Below are 21,561 nucleotides of genomic sequence, written 5' to 3'. Positions count from 1 at the left end.
AGGGAATTACTTATGAGGATTGTAAGTGACACTAGATGCATCACAGTGTGATTATGAGCGCCTCACTATGAGGAGCATCATCAATTTCTATGTGCTCTCGCTTTCTGCGCAGCATTAAACGTTGCTTTTGACCTCGAAGCGGCACAGGAGATGGAGAATCATATGTCGTTATGTTACTTCTCTTCATCTTTGCAATACGCTGTGCCATGTCAAAGAGCATGGGAGCATGAGAGTCAGTCTGACCCAGCAAGGAGGGAGGCGGACTGCAGGCAGGGGCTTTCCCAAGCCACGTTGTCACACAGCTCTCACAATAATCTATAAATAAAGACTAGTAAAGGATTTAGGACCTTAGAACCGTAAAAGTGTTTCGGGATGACTTTCATTGTCTTGCTGATCTTGTAGGTTTGTGCGTTTTTCTTTTTCAGGTTTTCTCAATGGACAGAAAACTGCCAGACAGAAAACGCTCCGCTGACTTTTACTGGTGTGGCATTTTCAGTGAAAATATTGTGACTCTGCTGTTAGAGTAAATAACTGATCATGTCATTATGATCTGAACCTCTGCGCTTGAAGCTGCCACATCTGTCACTGCAGCTTTTGCATCCTGTAAAAATTTTGTAAATGCAGTAATTTTCTTTTTACATGGTGGAAAAAAGAGGCAACCTGTTACAGCAGTGCCTATTTATTACATTTTTTTTTTTGCCTGTCACATTTTCTACGCACAGCAGTATCAAGAACAGCAGTTCACCCATCGGGCTGTTGTGGGTGGCTTTTGAGGACAAGCTTTGTTTATGTATACCGGTTTGGGTGACTCTGGTGGTTTCAGTGAAAGACTCTCTGTGTAGTTCCCTAATTTGCGGCTGCGGTGGAAAATTCTCATTTGGGATTTGAGTACACACGGCTTGAAAGCCTCGCAGTCAACACTTCATCAGTGAGTGAGGTCAACTCACTCACACTTCACACAACGGGTGCACACATATACACTAACACTCACAAAGACACTCACACACGCAGAGACATGCACACACTGACACAGTTTGGACCAGCCTAACCAATCAGAGTGAAGTGGAGTAGGTCCCCCCAGAAGTGGGTGGGAGAGCTGTTGAAACAGAAGTCTGTCTCAGGACACACAAAGTTTTGCGTTGGTGGTTTGGAGAACTTTTCTGCTTACTACTTCTCTGCAACAATTTTCCTTTTTCATCCTCTTATTGTTTTTTTTATTGAACTCTGGGGTCCATTAGCGCACAGCTTGAGTGTGGAATGGCTGAACTGGTGCGAATCCGTAAGAAACGGCTGCAGATCCCCATCTCTAGGTAAGACAGGGGGTTAAGATCAGTGCAGTTAATATCATAGTTAGTTACCTTCCTATCTGGCCTGTCTTTGACTGCGTAAATAAGGCTGGGGGACTTTACAGAACATGCTACATCTTTAAAATGAACATGATTCATCACTGTTTGGTGCAGTAAGGCTGTCTGGATCATATCCTGATGTAGTTTTATTGTTTTGCAGCAATGGAAATGTTTGAGTCAAGCATACACCGTGCACAGCACAGTGATGAGAGATAACACAGCAGCCTGCAGTGGACACATTTTATATCTGCAAACCTCAGTCACCGCAAAGCAAAGAAAGAGAAGTTTATCCTTACCTTATGCTTTTAAAAATACTGTTCTTCCTCTTATTTTTGATTCGAAGGAGATTTTAGATATTTCATGAAAGATTTTCTCCGTGTAAACTTAGCCGCATGTGAGTGCAAACACTTGTCACTCCAAGTGGCTGTGTGAACACTCATCTCAGCTGTGGGAGGAAAATGTGCTGCGGAGGTGATGGGTCATGTGGTTTTGTTTTGGTTAACACATTGACGCATTAGTGTCTGCAGAGTCCAGACCTTGTTGGGTGTTTTTGGGTTATTCTTTGCCAGAAGTTCACACGTTTCCGGATAAAAGTTGATATTTACAAGTGACAACTCAAAGTTGTTTTGTGGTGATATGAGATATGATCTGATGTGGATTTACGGTTTCATTCTCTTCTTTTTTCTCGGTAGAACATGACACAGAAATGTATTTAAAAGTTTGTGCTGACGAGGTTGATACCATTTAAACTCTTTTGCGCTGATGTGTTCATATGCGCCTAGTAAGGATGACACCATGAAGTGTGTAGATTCAACAGTCTGAGCGAGAGGAAGATTTGTCATTTGTCTCTATAAACAAAGTTTCACGAGTGCACTTGACGGGTAATTTCCTGTAAACGTCCTGTCAGAAGCTCTTCTACTGCGAGCAGTTGAAACAAAAAAGACTGTGTTATCACGAAGGATTGCTTGAGATTGAAAGTGAGCGGTGGCATTCAGATGCATGCTATTTTTATGACTCAACAGCTTTTGAAAGCCCTTGCCAGCGTGATAAACACTTGAAAAGCTGTGAGCGTCTCATCCCCAGGAGTTGGCTCCACGGCGTGGCCTGGCGCAGTTCGAGCACAGTCATTCTGGTCACGGCACCATACGGGCAGCCCACCAAAATGTTTCAGAGGAGTTATCTGTGCCTCAAATATGTCATCATATCGAGTAAATCTCTCTTTCAAATGGCCACAGAGAAAATAAAATTGTAGTCGCAGTGGAAAGATTCGAGTTCTATCAGAGCTTTATTGGGCTATGAAAGCTTCTGGATTCATTGCTGGGATGAGATTATATTAACACGCTGCAGGTGGGTGACACTGCAGGTGACACGAGCTCCGAGCATTTCATTACACCGCAGGGGATTAACACATTTCCACCAGCTCTCGACCGTAACTCGATTACAAGTTTCAGAAACCACAAAAGGGCAACAAGTTCTCAGACAAGATCAGAATGTGGCCAACACTTAACAAACTCAAAGAAATCTTTTTTTTTTTTTTTATGGAGCTGAGTCTAACAAAATGTGGGTTACATAAGACCTCAACCATGGGAAGTTTTCCTCTCATGGAAAATTTGGCACTATTGATGCCCTTTCTTTGGACAGCTTGGCATTTAAATCACTTCCACGTTCTTTCCCTTCCCTTTCTCAACCTGTTGTTCAAGCACCTCTCGGATTTTGTTTCACTCACTCAAGACAATGACAAGTGCTGCCAATGTATAGAGAAAGAGAAAGCTTGGATGACACAAAGTCCCCATTATGTTCAGAATGACCTTTCTTTTAGAGCCAAAACTTTCGTTGCTGTACCCAGTGCGATTTAATGTGAAGACTCTGATGCCAAACTGCTGTAACCACTTTCACACCCGCTATTGCCTCTCGGTGAAACAGCAGTTCTTTCGAAAAGGGCATCTACCATTTTATTTTGTTGTGAGCACATCCAAATAAATTGTGTTTCGTGTCAGGCTGAGGAGCATGCTGAGGCAGCTGGAGGAGAAAGATGTCGACTTTGAGGAAATCAAAAAGAATCTGGATTTCACAGCGTCGTTACTGGAGGCAGTTTACCTCGATGGAACAAGGTAGGATACAGTAGATTAATATGACTCTGAAAAGCCAATCTGTTGACTTTTTAAACATTACTTTGAATTTGCATGGTAAAGGAAACTAAGAAATAATCCCTGATCATTTGGTCGGAGTAGAGTAGAGCTAACATCGATCCATCACTGTGTCTATTCTGACTCATCATTTGCAGGGTGGCAGAGGGCTGAAGCCTGTCCCACGGGTCACAGGGCTCACACATATAGACCATTCACACTCATATTCACACCATTCACACTCATATGCACTCATATTCACACCCATGGGCAATTTAAAGTCACCAATTAACCATTGTGGGGGTGGGGGGTGGGGGGTGGGGGGGGTGAATATACAGGTGTGATGACATGTATTTTTAGTACAAAATGGGTGTTCTGTTCTGTGGTGATGTCACTCGCAACAATCCCATCAACAATAACAACAACAAACACAACCACTCACTCGGCTAGCAGCCATGTGCCACACACACACACACACACACACACACACACACACACACACTGCTCTGATGGCCCACTGATGGGAGAATTTCTTTTTGCACGTTTTTCTTGCCGTTTATTTGCCCAAATGTTACATTCACATACTTATACAGTACATCGTTAGAGAGCTTGTTAGACGCAAACCATTTCAAGACACAATCACAACAGGAGGCACAATAACCACCAACAGCAGACAACCAAACGTTTCTTAAAATTGATGCAACACTGAGGCAATTCAGCAATTATGTCCTTCAGTGATCCACAGATCCATAACACTCAGACAAAAACAGTCTGGTAACATCGACAAAGGTCCACAAGGTCCACTGCAGTAAATGTCTGTATGTCTCTATATACTTCATGTAAATGCTGCAAAAGTATCAGCAGGCCATTCGTGCGCCATAAAAATGAGGCAGTAGACCTTGCTAGTATAGTGGACAGTATCTCCACCTGTAATGCAGATGTGAGGCGAACATGACAACCTCTACACCAGAGAAACTGGCAAACACATATTTCCCACGGACATCTGCATTAATGCACCTGCTGACTGAACTGCAAATGCAGCAATACATCGTCATTTTTGACTTGGAGCGACTGGATGAGAGTTAATGAATGATCCCATCTGCTGTGACATGGATTTAAGTGACAGTAAAAGCTGTGGGCACATTGTGAATCCAGCCATTTGTTGAAAAAGGTTGATTCTAGCCTGGTTCCAGTCATGCTGTTGTCAGAGTGAAAACAGCAGCGGCAACAATAAAATTAATTTAAGTTAAAGAAAAATCCAAGTAGACAAACTGTTAATGATTGAGTGAATTTGTGAAGTATAGTTTCATTGTGTTTGTTGGAAAGTGTATATAGAGTTTTGGCCCGTTTAGTAGTGATTTTACTACATCTTTCAGTGTCATAATAAACAAAGACACCTGTTTCCGCCCGGTTTCGAACCGGGGACCTTTCGCGTGTTAGGCGAACGTGATAACCACTACACTACGGAAACCCCTGAGAGGTGTTTCGAATGTACAGAACACTAAGTACACCAGACCACAAACGTTTCTACTGCCAGAGAATACATTTAGTCTAGTTTTTATCAACAATTCATATCCCGAAGTTGTTGAATCAAAGTTTCTTCTCCCTCGGCGTCTTGGATCATTCATGCTGATCAGTGTTTACGCTTCACCGCCGGCCAACAGTGCAAGCTGGCCGATCGGACACTGTGTGGAGCGGACAGACGGTGTCGGTAGTGATTGGCCTCGGCGACTTTACCCCGCCCCCGCAGATACAGACAGTTCATGAAATGTCCAACCAGCGACGAAACCTTGGAGGAGGCTGTGGGGGTGATTTGTGTGTGCTTGAACTGTTATGACTGTGATATTTCCTCAACTGATAGCAACTGTCTGGTCGAGCAAGTTACATAGAGTCTGTGGGCTCGACAAAGCGTTGAAGAGTGAGGACAGGGACAGATTTAAAGAGACAAAATACAGGTTCAGCAAAGCAGTGAGAGATGCTCAGCGACTGTACTCTGGAAGACTTCTCAGACAGATCAACTACAAACCTAAAGCCTAGTCCATTAGTGACTTACAGCAGGCCAACAACCTGAATGACTTCTGCTGTCGATTGGAAAGCCAGAGGGGACAGATCTGATGCCATCCCCCCAAGGCTGCAACAGCTGCACCTCCAGTCATCAATCCCTTTGCAGATGACGCCACATCTCACTGGGCTCCTCTCTGGTGGGGATGAATCCAATTCAGGTGGGAGATTGACCATCTGGTGACCTGGTGCTGACCTGGAGCTCCAACCTCTAAAGACAGTACAAATGCTTGTGGATTTGAGGAAGAGCACAGCCCCATGCTTTCATGATGGCCTCTGGTATACTGACATTATACAGAGAAGGTCTGTACGTTAAAACAAAACCACTATCATTCTCTACAGTACCTGCTATATCAACAGACACTCAACAGTTCACTTGAAGTGAGCAGTAAATCCAGATTTCATCCAACTACACATAAAACATTGTCATTCTTAGACCATCTGTCTAACGATCACTGTTTGCACGTATGTGTTGTCTCTCTTAGACAGTGTCTGGAGTCTGAGGACGACCTCCAGCAGCTGCAGTCAGACGGCGTCCCTTCTGAAGTCACTGACTGGCTGGCGTCCACCTTTACCCAGAGGGTTCGACGGCCTGTGCGACGCTCCGACGAGAAGCCCAAGTTCCGTAGCATCGTGCACGCAGTGCAGGCTGGGATATTTGTGGAGAGGTAGAGCAACACACGTGTTCGTTTCAGCTCTGTTTTAGTGTTTTTTTCTTTCGGACAGTAGTTCAACAAGGCCTGCATGATTCATCAGCATGTTTGATTCTTGTCTGCAAGAATGCAGCTGCAGCAGAAGAGAAATAGTACTAGTGATGCAGCTATATGTTTTATTTACAATCATCTCATGCTGTAAAATTCCCACTGTAAATGATTCATTTCCACATCTGTACTATAAGTCTAATATAAGCTTGTACACTGTTGTTACAATCACAGCCACAGAAAACACAGACAGCTGCGCTGGACTGTGAAACATTAGCCTCCTTTTCTCTTTAAAACATCCTTCCAAAGGGGACGGGGACTTTGGAGGATTTATATAAACAGCTCCTGAGACGAGTTCGCTGCACAGTGTCAACATCTGAACTTTAACTGAACTCAACATAAACATTGCATTATTCCAGGATGTTCAAGAGGGCCTACACGGCAGCCATGCCAGACCAACCTGCGGCGGTCGTAAACTGCCTCAGGGTAAGCCTTCACTAGCCATAAATCTCACTGTGCATCGTGTGTTTGCGCTAGAAATCAGACATCACAAAAGGGATCATATACACACCACAAGTATGCATCAGTAACGCAGTCACTCTCCTTCTCCTCAGGATGTTGACCGCTGGAGCTTTGACGTGTTTGCTCTGAACGCAGCCAGCTCCGATCACGCACTACGAACTCTGTTCTTTGAGCTGATCACCAGATATGGGCTCAACGGTCGTTTTAAGGTCTTTCATCTTTGGATTTCATTGCGCAGTGTATATAGTGCACTTCCCATATGACACGTTATCATAGAAATGCAAGAATGTCAGTGCCTCGGATGAAAAATCCTACAGTAACATGATCATTACTGCCCTGGACTCTACTTTTGTGGGAAATGTGTGTTGTAATTCTTGATATAATCAGACATCTGGGCTTTATTATCAGTTTGTGGTGCTTGAAGGAATGATGGGTTGCCAAATTATGAGTGCAAATTGCACACTGTAGGCCCTGTTGATATTACAACATCCAAGCTGTTTTAGCTGTGATTATTGACACAACCTCTGTGAACCTTGGATTTTGAAACACAGCTTTGGCTTTAATGATTATGTAATGCACTTTGCAGATCCCCATCTCATGTCTGACTGAGTTCCTGAATGCACTGGAGAGAGGATACTGCAAATACAGCAACCCGTACCACAGCCATGTTCACGCTGCTGATGTGACTCAGACGCTGCACTGCCTACTGCTGCGCTCTGGGCTTGTGGTAAACTCAGCTCACTTCTTTTCAGTCCACTGCCCCTCCCCCCCACACCTTTGCATGTTAGGTTAGTGGCGCTGTGTCCAACGATTTCTGTTATTTTCCAGAACTGATGATCTGACATTCACACCCATTTCCACTCATCTGTTTCTTTGAATTTTCATGTGAACAACAGAGTGTCACTCTATGAATGCCTTCCAGGAGACTGTGACTGAAAATGTGTCCCATACTTAAAACAACAACGCGTCTCCATCCGCTCTGTGACAGACGGTTTTTCACTCCTCTTTCAAATGTGGCCCTTCAGAACAACTATAAGCACTTTTGATTTCTGGTGCGGTTGGATAACACGTGGTGTTTGAGCACTATCCAAAACTGAGTCTGTTTCTCAATACTTTCAGACATCCATTTGTTTCTATTGAAGATATAAATCTTTACTAACAGGTAACAAATGTATTTTCCATCTGAAAACAGGGCAAAGAGATTTCCTAAAACAGCTGGCCATGGTCGCTTTAGATTTACCTCTTTTGGGGACTATTTGCAACTCCAGATTTATACACATGTACATTATTTGGTGGACAAAACAATAGTATTAAAGATACAGAACAACATGTCACCCAGTGCAACAGTGTGGCACACTGCTTTTTTACCCACACCAGTGGCAATTTTTTTGTATAGTCTCAACAATTGTTAGATGGTTTGCCACAAAATTCTTTGTAAAGATGTTCATGGTCCCCAGGGGATGAAGCTGAATGACTTTGGTGAACCCCTCACGTTTCTTGTAGCGGGACCATGAAGTGGACATTTGTGGTTTTGAGTGAAATGTTTCCCCTGTTATTGGATGGATTTCCATGGCACAACATGTTCATTTTCCCCTCAGGAAGAATAATTTCAGAATTTTCAATCTAACATCATCATCATCAGGTCAAATTGTCAAAACAGACCTGCACAACTAATGACTTTTCCATCAGCCTCAGTTGTACTTTATACTTTGTGCTAATTTGCAAATGTTAGCATGCTAACATACTAAGTTAAGATAGTAACCATGGTGAATATTTTACCTGCTAGCTAAATATCTTGATGTTAACATTGATATTGTTCCCATTTTAGCATCTGATGCTATAATGGCTGAGTCTTGCTAATAGTTTTTGGACAGCAGTGGAGGTTGATGGCACAGGGGAATATGATTGGCTGTGTAGGTAATACTTGTTAGTTGGATTTGTTGAAAATAGGAAAAATAGGCTTTATCCTTTTTACCCAAGTGATTCAATCTGTATATACACACACATGGAAATAATCACTCAGTTGTTCTTTGATAGATTATTTCATAAATCATGACTTTAAGACGTTCCTACAATAAATCAGTAAACTGTCTATTCCCATGTCACTATGCTGACACATTTGACAGGCCTGTACAAACAGCTCTTTCACAGTACAGCATGTGCACCCTGCTGCACATACGCTATGCTTTTATATTCATTTGCTTTGTCTCTTGTGTCTTTGTGTCTGTCAAGCACTGGCTGACAGAACTTGAGGTGATGGCGTCCCTTTTTGCTGCAGCCATCCATGACTACGAACACACGGGAACCACAAACAACTTTCACATCCACACAAAGTAAGCTCTTTGTCCGAAACATATTTCAGGAACCCTATCCTGCTATATATACGCTGCATCCTGTTGTGAAATGATAAAATAGTAAGAGATGTCAGGGAATGTAGAAATAGTAAGGTAGTGTGTTTTGAAGGCCTTTGTGCAATTTTAGAAACAGAGAGGGAGGGAGCGCGAGAGAGCGCTCTAAAGCAAACACATCTTCATGGAGGGAACACAGTATTTTTAGATGTCGATTTTCCACATAGGAGGGATGAAGAACGCAGTCTCTTGGCACCCATCATCATCATCATCATGCTTTAGTGTGGGAATAATTGTCAACAATAAGAGAACATTTCTTAGCTGCGGGAATTAAACAGTATCTACTTTAAATATATCATGTGATCCTCCTCCTGTAGGCTGGAGACTCTGACTGACATAACTTTGTGTTTCCTACTTCACGAAGAACCTGTGAAGGCAGCTTGAGTTCATGACGGTTTCATGGAAAAAACTATTGAAAAATGTCTATAGAAACCTCTCAAACCGCTCCTGCTTTGCTGGCCACCAGACACAACATTTCACCAAAATATGACTGAATAAACAGCTTCTTGTTGTGCACTGGGGCTCCTCTAAGCTCTGAGGCTCTGATGGAGGCTGTGCATAACTCTGCAGGACGAGACTGCATTACATTTGAAGTTTCTATGTGTGACCACGAAAAGAAAGATGAATTCCCAAAAGAGTCATGGTACAAAAGTAAAAAAAAAGCTTTTATTAGAGTGTTTTCATGTGTGCTTTGTTACTGTTAAGCTTTTTTTTTATTGGTGCTATGGCTGCCTGTGAATTCATTAAAAGGAACTGATAAGCGACTGCCAATTCATATGAACGTTCCTCGAAATCACCATGTAATTTGGTGGTAATTATAGAGTAAAAGGAAACAGTGTTCTGTTGGTTCATTTCCAATTAACTCTTTAATTACAATTAATTATAAGCATAAATCTTTTAGTCAGTGCGCAGCAGTGCACTTGCAAAAGTGCTTTTTTAATTTTTCAACAGGCATAAGGGCTTAAGAATAAAATTTTCAAAAACAGAGAAAAAATAAATATTTATTTCCTTTAGCTTTAATTGAGTAGTTCTTTGAAGGAAATTCCTCTGGAAATTAATGACGCCTTGTAAACGCAACACATCACAGTAAACTGGTCCTGTTAAGATCTGGATCCCTCTGTTATACAAAGAGGTTTTTAATGCTAATAACACACTACAACATCTTCATCAGAGTCAGAAGAGGAAGAGAGGATGCGTGCATGTTTGGATTGTTTACACCCTGGCTATCAGCTGTCTTTCACAGGAGGGACAAGTTCTGGGAGTTGCTTACGTCTAATTAAATATACATAATAATAAGCATCCCAGAAGCCATCAAAAGCCCTAGAAATCATCACAGAAAAATCATAAAAGAAGAGATTAATTTCTTCTGTTAGTCCCATTAATACCAAATTACATATTTTTACCAGGATGCCACCCTCTGAGGAAATGACTGGTAGGAAATTACAGATCTGAAAAATAAAGCGTTACCTTACATGACAGTACAGAACATTTCTTCTTCATTAAACTCCACTGTAACCATTATGAATTCAAGCTGTGGCCACATTCTGTGTGAAGGATGAAACTACAAACTTTTTACAGCCCCCAGAAGACCATTAAACACACAACTCAGTGTTGTCTTTGAGGACATTTTCACAAGTGTTTTTTATTTTATGTTTGGTCTCACTGTGATGAGTTTTGCGAAAGCTTCAAAATAATCACTAATTGGAAAACTTTTCAGAGAAGTACTTTGTCCCCCCCGTTCTAATAAAGTCGATTATGCAAATGAGTGGACACAGGATGCGTGATTGAGAAATTAGTTAATTAACTTGCTATGCTGAGCCATTAATACCCACATGGTGGCAGTTTTTATCACATCCCACTCCCTCTTCAGCACTTTTAAATTCATCATTACAGACCTACAGTCATAGTGCTTAAATTACTCCCTGAGGACTCTGGTTTTGCCTCATTCTCACCTCCGCCTCCTTCGTCCTGCACCATGACAGAATTGCACGGCTGCACTTTTACTCACACTCTCGCTTTTTTTCTGTCCGCCAGGTCAGAGTTTGCTTTGATCTACAACGATCGCTCGGTACAGGAAAGTCATCACCTGAGTGCAGCGTTTCGCCTGCTGCAGGACGACCAAATGAACATCTTCACTAATTTGACAAGAGAGGAGTGGATGTAAGACACAACATTTTTACCGACTAAAAATGTGCTGCTTGTGGGCGTTTCAGATTCAGAGACAGGTCAAGCTGCTGACCAATTGCTACACAGATTTGTCAGAAAAAGCACAGATTGTTTGAGAAAACTCTCAGAGAGCTGCAGCAGCAAACGCTGTTGGTCTGAAAGTATCAGTGGAGTAACAGCAAGAAGGTTATAATGGCTGCACTGTACACCCGCATTAATGTAACTGGTCCAGCTGTGAACAAGCCAGTGATTGCAAAGCATGAATGAAACAGCTTGTGTCAATGAGCCAATATGAGGTCAACTTCAGTGCTCTGTCTAAGCTAATGCTATGCTTCATTCACCACAGTAAGACTTTTCTTGAGCATTTGTTCTAAATTCAGGCTGGATGCAAAAGCCATTGCAGTTGAAATGCAAGATTTTTAAACACCTTAACACTCAAACGCATGTTTTGCACAGTTAACTGTTTTTTTTTTTGTTTTTTTTTTAATGATTCTGCGTTGTGCACCAATGATTAAAGTGTTACAGAGAGAGAAATACTTCATTGAAGAGATACTCACGTTAACCCATTAGACCAGGATGCATTTTGAACAAATGGCATGAAGAGCTTTTTTTTGGGAAAAGCCTTACCATGCTGCTCTCCACCTACATGACTACACAGCTGAATGTACCAAGAACTCAGTCGTTCTCTTTCTGTCAAAAGACAATCTGAGAACTCACCGACTAAAATAGAAAGAGGTTAGAAATGTTGGGCAACAGCCTTTCTCAAGGTTTACACAACAAAAAATATGAGTCATAACACTTTCTGCAGAAAGCTCAATGGAAGATATTGAACAAAATCCAAGAACATTTTTCAAATGATAAAATAATGTTCAAGATTTCTCTTATTGCCAGCAAATCCTGTGAGAAGCCAACACTGCATTAATCCTGTTAACAAGTAAGTTTGTGTAGCCTTAGCCTGTAGCTAGCATAGCTTATTCCTTTGACCTCCATCATGCAAAAAACAAACAGATTAAAGAGCCACACTGTTACACTTCCAGATAATGTAGTTTATTTCAAGTCACTGCCACCTTTTGAAGAATATATAGTTGAGTGGTGTAATTGGTGTCGGTGGACTTTAAATGGCTCCGGGGTGACATAGACCAAAGGGGTCAAAGACCTTGAGAGGGTAGTCATCTCTCCAGCTTGAATTGACCCTAAAGTTGACCCTGACCTCTGATCTCCTAAATGTTTCCTTTAGGAATCAATGAAAGATCTCGTTACTATTACTGTTTAGTGACTCATTCATTAGTCAACAGCAAGACAGTCAATGAGTCACGGTCACTGTGTGACTAACACCGTGGTCAGTCAGCTCCAAGGATTGTATTTTATCATTTGCTATATATAATGTAAATAAATAATTAAACGTAAACAATCACTTTCTGCACTCGATCACAGTTTGTGAAGAGACAATAAGCAGTGCATACATCAATGGAGGCTGATGCATCACATGTCACAGTTACAGTAAGCGACTGTGTTATTCATGGGAGAGCTCTGCAGATATCACCGCAGATAAACACCAGCAGCGCAGTGTAACAGCTTTTCTAGCAGTCAGTGTTACCATGGCAACAAGAAAATCCATCAGGAAGTCTAAAAAGGGTTCAACCCCATTGAGTCCTCGCGCCTGTCGTTTTCACTCCACACGGCCCCTTCCCACAACCCGAGGTCAGCTGGTAAACGGCGTGTGTCCATGTGTCTTTGTTTACAGGGAGCTGCGATCACTTGTTATAGAGATGGTGTTGTCCACGGACATGTCCTCCCACCTACTCCAAGTCAAAGGGATGAAGGCCTGTCTTCAGCAACAAGAACGGTAATGCTAATGGACTGTTTTTCACGCTGTGCTGCGTAATCAACAGGCCTTCAGATGATCATTCAGGGCAGACTCAGCTGATTAAAACGTCCCGCACAAAGAGGCAGGCGAGCAAATTAGTGTCACGCTGGCTGGTGTCAAGTCTGCCTTTTAGGCATGTCTGAGATGCACAACACAACAAAAAAAAAACAAGAAAGTGCATCATGCTTTCTTCAACAGGATTGACAAGCCCAGAGCGCTGTCTCTGTTACTCCACACGGCTGACATAAGCCATCCATCTAAGCCCTGGGCGCTGCACTCTCGCTGGACCAAAGCCCTGATGGAGGAGTTTTTCAGGCAGGTAGGAACTCTAATAGACCTGAACTGACAACGTGACTGATTCTCTTCCTCTCTTCTCTTCTTAGCTCAAGCATTAGTCTTATCCCACTTAGATGATTGTGCAGTGATATGGTCAGAACACGAAGTAAGCTAGAAGGAATAGTTCGACGTTTTAGGAAATACATTTATTTGACTGAAGCCAGTCTCCTATCTGGAAGGTATGAAGAAGGGTTCATTTACAAAAACAGTCATCTCTGTTTTGATTTATTTTCCTAAATCATATTTTTGAACTGTGCACTCCAGGGAATATTAATCAAACTGCTGTTGTTTTTTTTTTTTTCAATAGCTCAAGTTGGTTTAACCACCTAGTTCAACCTCCTTGTAATTGGGTTTTCTTTGAAACAACAGTCACACTGGTGTTGGTTTATTAATTTTATGAATGGCTTGTATGCAGCCGGAGCAGCCTTTTAGCTTAGCTTAGCATCAAGGCTGTTAACAGGAGGTAACAGCTAGCCTGGAAACAAAAGAACTTACAAGGCCAAGAAATAGTTTGGCACATAACCCCCTGCAAAGCAACAGCTAGCCAACTCTAGAGAATCAAACTATCTCTATTTCTGTTGTCTTTGCAGGACCAGGCTAGCTGTTTCCAGTCTTTATGCTAAGCTAAGCTAACTGACTGCTGGCAGTAGCGTCATATAGAGTACAGATTTGTTAGTGGTGTCTGTCGTCTCATCTAACTCAGCAAAAAAAGCAAACGTGTATTTTCCAAGATGACGAACTATTCCTTTTAGGGTAAAGAGCAGGGTGCATTAGTCTCTGTTTTATAGAAAATATAAATAAATAAAACCCAGATGCAGAACAGAACATGTTGTTCATTTCAGACAGACATTATTTTACCAAGCAGGCACCTGAGGGTTATTTTTAATGGCACCATGTTGAACTAACACTCAGAGACCATAAATTATGAAGCGATGGTTGCTTTGAATTCATTCACAGGATTTTTGACTGCAGAAGGTTGTAAAAGTCATTTTTATATGATGGAGAAGCTAAACAAAGGACTTGCTTTGCTCTTAAAATATTTGGTATTAATGGTCCATCCTGTTTTCATGTGTGGTTAAGAGCTTATTAGCAATGCTGCTGCTTCCAGCAATAGTTTGATTACATCGTGTGGGTGTAATTTCAGGTAACTGTGAAATGTGATGAACAGATTCAGATTACTGTCATAGAAGACTAACTGCCCACAAAATATCCACATTTTAGAAGCCAAAACCAGAAAGTTTTGATCCCTCTCTGTTTAAGAAATGCCCCTTAAATGATTTATTGATTATCACAATTGTTCCAAATTCATTTTTTCTCTCACACAGCAAATTGTTTCACTGATACTGGAGAAAAACATTGTTATGCAGGGACATAAAACAGAATATATATCAGTTATATGAAGAAATATAATAGAGAAAAAAGTTGGAATAATATCGTGTAGAAGTATCTTTCGTACCACCAAGGATTTGGAGTTACTGTGTTGTTTTTGTCTCAGCAGTTTTCGTTTTGTATTGTCAAGTCTTGCTGTGAGTGTTGATGTCAGATCTGATGTGGAACATTTCCACTGAAGTATCATAAAGAGAAGTTTTCCCTTCACGTACGTCAGCTCAGATCACTTGCGCTCTGTTGTCTGCGGTCCTTTCACCCTCCTCTGTTCTTATCTGACTGGCTTGATCTGTCATTATCTCAGCACGACTGATGAGTCAAAAGGTTGCCTAATAACAGCTCAACAGTTTTGTAAATGACTCGTCTGAGAATCAGAGGGAGAATGGGAAACCTTCAAAGAGGTTTGTTACGTCAAAGCGAAAGAAAACGACATAAATAACACCTCTGGTATGAAGCAGTGACAGTCAGAGCGAGGGGAGTCTCTTGGAAACGTTCGTAGCCACACCAGATCTCACAAACTCAGATTTTATACCAGATTAAATCCGATCAATTGAGCTTGTTGAAAACTCCCAAGTTCATTCTTCATCTTTGGGAACAATATCTGTGAAAATTTAGCTGAAGCCAAAAGGAGGAGAAAGCTTAACCTTTGAGGTCGAGGATTATTTTGTTGAACTTATGAAAATATAATAATGATATATAAAATTAATAACAATATAAATAATAGATTTGAGTTTGTTAATTAAGTGCATTGTGCAACAAAGGACTAAGAACTGGATTATTATGATATTATGATATTATGATGTTTGGATAGTTTGTTTTGAGAGTTGGATATATTGATACTGAGCAATTAAAGTGAGTGAAGACCACATGACAGACTGCATAACATCAAGTTAGTAGCTGTTCTGGAGCTTTGAGCTGGGCAAACATCACCTTCATCAGTTGTTATGGAATTCATGTTTTAAGCTACCATGGATGACAAGAAAAAAAACTTGCAGTTTCATCTGCTGATAAGAATCATGCGGCATTATTGAAAGCTCCAGAACAACTACTAAATGGACCTTGAGGAGCGATTGTTTGACGCATTGCTTAGATTAGGCGTTACAGATATCAAATGAAGTGTGGTTCTGCATCTCGCCTGATATTTACTTCAAAGCTGATTTCGGTTTATTGCTCAGGAAACTTTTGGCCAAGTGTTCAGATCTGACGGCCTGATTTCTCGGAGCAGTGACAGCTCAGCAAGAGACCCAATCATCCAATCAGGTGTAGGAAGTGTTTATGTCTGAGTTACTGAAGGAGAAAAGTGTCAATCACGCCTTCTTACAACCTACTTTAAATGCCTTTATTTTCAAGCTAAGCCCGACTGAGGCCTGCCAGATAAAAACAGAGAGGATTGGCTGAGTGGATTTCCACTAACAGCAATAAGTTGCTACATGCTCTCTTTTCACTGCCTGGACTTGTAGAAGAAATAGAATAGAGAAGGTGAAAATAAGCCTCTCTATGAAGTTTTCTTTGAGCGAGCCTCAGGTGGCGAGTGTCGGAGTCAAATAACCTTTAAAAAGTTATTTTCAGGCGATGTGTGGGACGGCCTTTAAGATATCTTTTCTCTCTCTCTTTCTATCTTTGTGAGGGTGATAGAGAGGCGGAGCTCGGCCTGCCCTTCTCTCCTCTGTGTGATCGAAAGAGCACCCTGGTAGCTGAGTCCCAGATTGGTACGTCTCATTGAACTCTTTCCAAAACCTGGTTCTTTCACTCTCAATCATATTCTTCACTCTCTTATTCTTTAAAAGAGATCTAGTTCCACACTTTTTTTTTTTTTTTGGCTGCTCAAGTCATGAAACTTCTAAGAAATAAAATACACACAAAGGTTTTAATAGACGCCAATTTAAAATCATCCCTCATTATCTGTGAATGATCCTCGTTTATGTTGTGTTTTCATACGATGCATCTGCTCTTGCAGGTTTCATAGACTTCATCGTGTATCCTACGTTCTCTCTGCTGACGGACATGGCTGAAAAGATTGTTATTCCTTTGGTGGAGGAGAACCCAGGTCCACCAGACCCCTGCAACAGACACAGGTAACACACAGACCAGGCTTCTATCGGAAAGCATCGTCCCCATAAATCACAGTTATTAAAGAGACGGGTGTAAAAGTGTTGACAGGACACCTGCAAACAAGGCCGATTATTACGCTTTTTAATATCAGTGTAAAGTCTGTGGGCGAGGGTCAACACGATGTGCAGTGGGCTGCACAATGTCAAACCCATACGACAAAACCTCTCAGGCCTAGAATAAATGGGTATTCCACTATTTCTGTAATACATCCATGCTGGATACAGGAGGAAACAGCTAGCCTGGATCTGTCCAAAGTTAAAAAAATCTGCCTACCAGTGTCACTAGAGCTCACTGATTAATGTGTTTTATTTCATTTGTTCTGAATGTACAAACACTGATGTGTAGGTAGCTGGAGTTGGGCTAGCTGTATCCCCCTGCTTCCAGTCTTTATGCTAAACTAAGCTACCAGGCTGCTGGTTGTAGCTTCATATTTAAAGAGCAGAACAGAGAGTGGAATCAGTTTTTTCATCTAACTCTCAGAAAGCAAATGCCAACACATTCATGACTGAATGGGTCGACAGCCAGTGACTCCCAAACTCCATACACCACCATCGGAGACGACCGGCGACAAGCTTCATCACCTCATCCTCACCTTGTTAACATTGCCAAAAGGTCACAGTTTGTTTAGGTTTAGTTAGCAAAACTGCTCTGTTAGATTTAGGAAAAGATCATGAGTTAAAATAAGTACATTACTGTACATGATGTAACTTAAGTAGGTTATGCAAGTTAAAGTAGTAAGTAACAGCTTGAAAGAAAGACAGATAGACAGAAAGGTATGACAGCAGTGTTGTTTCTCAATAGTAATCTGTGGAAGGAGAGCTCCAGAGGTCTGCAGTGGAGTCTCGCCCACATCACAGCCGAGCTGGTGAGCTTTCGCTCCACCTGGACACGACACACTGAAGACAACAAGCTCAAATGGAAGGAAAGTGGCTCCAACGGTATGTCGTGTATCCATTGATCCGTGTTATGAATGTACTGTGTCCACAGTGTGAAGTCACAGATCTATGTTAAGCCTAAATGATGAAGAAATAAACTAAATTAAGATGTATCCTAATTTCATTTATGTACTTGATTGCATAGCATTAACAAATTCACAGCAGGGTGAACCACATCACAGTCTTGAGAAAAGCTTATTCCTTTCTACTGTCTCCTTCTGCAACAATTCAGACTTAAAATGATCACCCATGAAAAGTTTGACAACCTCTGCGAGCGCAGAGGAAAAGATCATTTTTCTAGATATGTGACTGATTTTTTTGGCAGGGACAGAGCCACTTTGCTCCATAAATGCGCTCAGTCTCACTGATTTGATTTGCTATCTACATTCATTTTGTGGTGATCTCATGAGGAGATTAACAGATACAGACATTGTTTCCCTTTCAGCTTAACAAAATTTTCCAATGCCTCTTCCAATCCCCGATATCCTCCAGGATTTTCAGACCCCAGTGTGACAAAAGAGCTGAGATCCAGACAAGAAGAGCTGACAGAAAAATCCCTGCAAGACCCCACTACAGATACAAAACAGTAGACAGGACTTCATTAACGATATGTGCTTTTCTTTTCATGGAATATTTACAACGCTGATCCCAAAAAAGTGGGGATGCTGTGTAAAACATAAATAAAAACAGAACGCACTCTTTTGCAAATGAACTGTGTTCACCAACAACAGTTTTATAAAGTGTTCCAGAGCTCATGTAGCACTATCCTTCATACAATCATGTGTTCTCAAAGTGCTGAACCTCGCTCCATCCTCGCTTGTGAATGACTGAGCCTTTTACAGGATGCCCCTTTCATACCCAATCACCTGTTAGCAATCAACCCCAATTACCTGTGCAATGTGAAACAGGTGTTTTTGGAGCGTTCCTCATCTTTCCCAGTCTTTAGTTGCTCCTGTCCAAACTTGTTTGAAACATGTTGCTGCATCAAATTCAGAATAAGCAGATATTTACAAAAATCAATGAAGTTGATGATGTAAAACATTAAATATATTGACTTTGTACTGTTTTCAGTTGGGTGTAAGTAAAAAGGGATTAGGAAATCATCACATTCTTAATTTACGTTTCACAGCATCCCAGCTTTTTGGAATCAGGGTTGTGCAAAACTTAACTGACGTTAATGTTGAGTTACTGTATGTATGTAAAAAACAAACAAACACACAAACCACAGTGCCTAAGGGTGGAGGAGGAGGGAGGGGTGGTTTAAGGTTAATGTCATCTTCCCAAGGTAAGATGCAGAGTATTCACAGAAACATCCTCATGTCTTATTTTAAGTGTATACGATGATAATTTAAATGTAAGGTGTACATGCTGGTCATGTTCTTCAGTATAGTGCATGTTAATTAATTTAATTTGCCACATAAACACTTGTAATGGACATTTTACCTTTAGTAGTTTGAACTGTACACAAATCATTTAACCCTGCAATAAACATTGAGAGTATGTCAGTTTGTCATGTGTGAGGTTTGGTGTTGATTCTTCTTCTTCTTCTTTTGGTGGGATTTTGTTGTTTTTAGTTAAACCAGTTCAAGGATTCGACTGAGTCTTTCAAATCCTTTGAATTTAAGCTTATTTTGCAGTCAGTTCCAGGTCTAAAAAAGAGGCTCTGTCACATTCAGAGGCTTATTGGGGAATCCAATAACTGTAAAATACAAGGAAATGATGCACATTTTGACTTAAAGAGCCGACTCAGGTGATACTCTCACCCACTTTTCTGATATGAATTCCCCTTTCTAAAGTCACACCAGTGGGTTTCCACCCAGTGCTAAGTGTCTGTCCTGTTAAAGTACACCTGAGACTGACAGAGGAGTCTGCATCTTAACCATAATGTGGTGGTTTGAAGAACTTTGGTCATTGTGTGCTGTGGAGAGGTGTGGGGGTTGTGTGTCCTGTGCTTCTTTTCTGGCAGAGGCGTGGCTCTCCAGGTGGCTGGGAGCTGGCTCCTACTCAGCTGGGACTCATCACAATCAGCACAGTATAAAGACTGCGGACTGCTGAAGACTCGTCGCCAGATTGTTTGCGCTGTTTAGTCGTATTGTCGTCCTTTCACCAAGTTCTTTCACCACCTGTGCACTCCAGCACATCTATGAGCTGCTGTCCACCTCAGAACCTCGTGCCTCACCTGCTGTTCCCAGATATGAGTTTCCTCATTGCACATTAAATAAATTACTGTTATTGTCTTACTTTCTGTCTGCTAGTCTGCTACTGAGTCCAGTTCCTACCTGAAACATAACATAATATTTTTAATAGTGCTCCAACACTTCAGCAAAACCATTTGAAATGTATTTAAAATATTATTGAACATTTAAAGTCTCTCTGCAGCACTTCAGCATTGCATTTCCATGAAGCTGACAAGATGTTCAAGTATGTTCAAAATAGATGTAACAGAGGCCAAGATGTCAGGATGTTTAGTCCATAATATGGGTCAAGTTTCTTAATCCATCCAAAACCATGACGCCAAACCTCCTGCAATACAACTTAAGAGTGATTTTTGCTAGACCCTCCTTTGCCTAAAGTCAAGTGCCCCTTAAAATCTGTCTCATGTCTGGAAAGCCAATCCTTTCAGTTCTCTGCTCTCCCAGCTGGTGGAGCTGTAGAGCAAAGTGAGAGAATTGGCTCCAGGGTAGCCCAGAGGGTTCAGCCTCAAACCCGGATTTCACACTGTCAACACTCATCAGTTAAGCAGTTTTCAGGTGCATCTTCACTTTTCTTCATCTCAGGACAGTGAGGACAAATGAAGCTATTGTACATTCAAGTCAACTTGGAGGCTGTGAATTACAAATGAGAATTGAAGATTCGTTTGAGTTACTCCTGTGTTAAATGTGCTTGATCTGAACATACACACACAAAACAGTAAAAAAAACACGAATCTTTTCACTTTATACACATTGCGCATCAAAAGCAAATTCAGCAAACTGTTCCAGCAGGATATCCCACATTTAGCTGCAGATTCCTTCCACAGGCCTGTTTGAAAGCGATGATCAGTGTCTCAGCCTGATACAGAACATCGATGTGCAGCGTGGGGCTTGTGCTCCCCGCCTGAAGTGGTAACTCTCACCATGCTTTCACAGCGAAAACTTAGGATAGAAGTGATCGACCTCACACAGGCTGCCATAGAAGACAACTGGAAGTGTCTGTATCATGGAGCTGAAACTGCTGCAGTGTTACAAAATATATTTGTGAAAACCAGTTCTGTGTATGAAAAATGTATGTTCTTTTTTATGCTCCTGGGTCTGAGTACATTGAATTATTTATTGGCAGAGCGCCTATTTTTAGGATGTAGTTGAAGTCAACCTCTACTAAACACATGACCAGTGGTGCAGTGAAGTTTTTGGAGACTTTCCCCTAACATACCTCTTTTTTGACGTTTTAATGGGGAAGCAGATCCTGGTTTACGTGCTCTGGATAGTCAAGATCTCTAAAAATAGTAGAGAGCGGACATCATGCTGCCTCTGATTGTCAAACACGCTTTCAACTTGACTGGGTGCAAAATTCATAGACTGTGCCTGGATCAGTGTAAAAGAGAGAGAGAGAGAGA

At 41.5% G+C, this 21,561-nt stretch overlaps 1 protein-coding gene and 1 non-coding gene across 2 annotated transcripts; one reads left to right on the top strand and one right to left on the bottom strand.

The window, feature by feature from the left end:
- Window positions 1-1,240: 1,240 nt before the first annotated feature.
- On the top strand, window positions 1,241-19,471 carry LOC143326305 (dual specificity calcium/calmodulin-dependent 3',5'-cyclic nucleotide phosphodiesterase 1B-like). The gene is made up of 14 exons (XM_076739878.1): window positions 1,241-1,310; window positions 3,344-3,457; window positions 6,019-6,201; window positions 6,654-6,720; window positions 6,849-6,965; window positions 7,343-7,483; window positions 8,989-9,089; window positions 11,199-11,324; window positions 13,075-13,176; window positions 13,396-13,516; window positions 16,547-16,628; window positions 16,877-16,994; window positions 17,833-17,969; window positions 18,459-19,471. Exons 1-14 carry the CDS (start codon window positions 1,258-1,260, stop codon window positions 18,554-18,556), a joined length of 1,560 nt encoding a protein of 519 aa, XP_076595993.1. The 5' UTR covers window positions 1,241-1,257; the 3' UTR covers window positions 18,557-19,471.
- Window positions 4,871-4,943, bottom strand: trnav-aac (transfer RNA valine (anticodon AAC)). Its single transcript has one exon. It is a non-coding gene; the product is annotated as a tRNA-Val (tRNA).
- Window positions 19,472-21,561: the final 2,090 nt, after the last annotated feature.

The sequence above is a fragment of the Chaetodon auriga genome, chromosome 2 (genome assembly GCF_051107435.1).
Source record: "Chaetodon auriga isolate fChaAug3 chromosome 2, fChaAug3.hap1, whole genome shotgun sequence".
Taxonomy (NCBI): domain Eukaryota; kingdom Metazoa; phylum Chordata; class Actinopteri; order Chaetodontiformes; family Chaetodontidae; genus Chaetodon; species Chaetodon auriga.
This window is presented reverse-complemented; position numbering and strand designations above follow the sequence as displayed.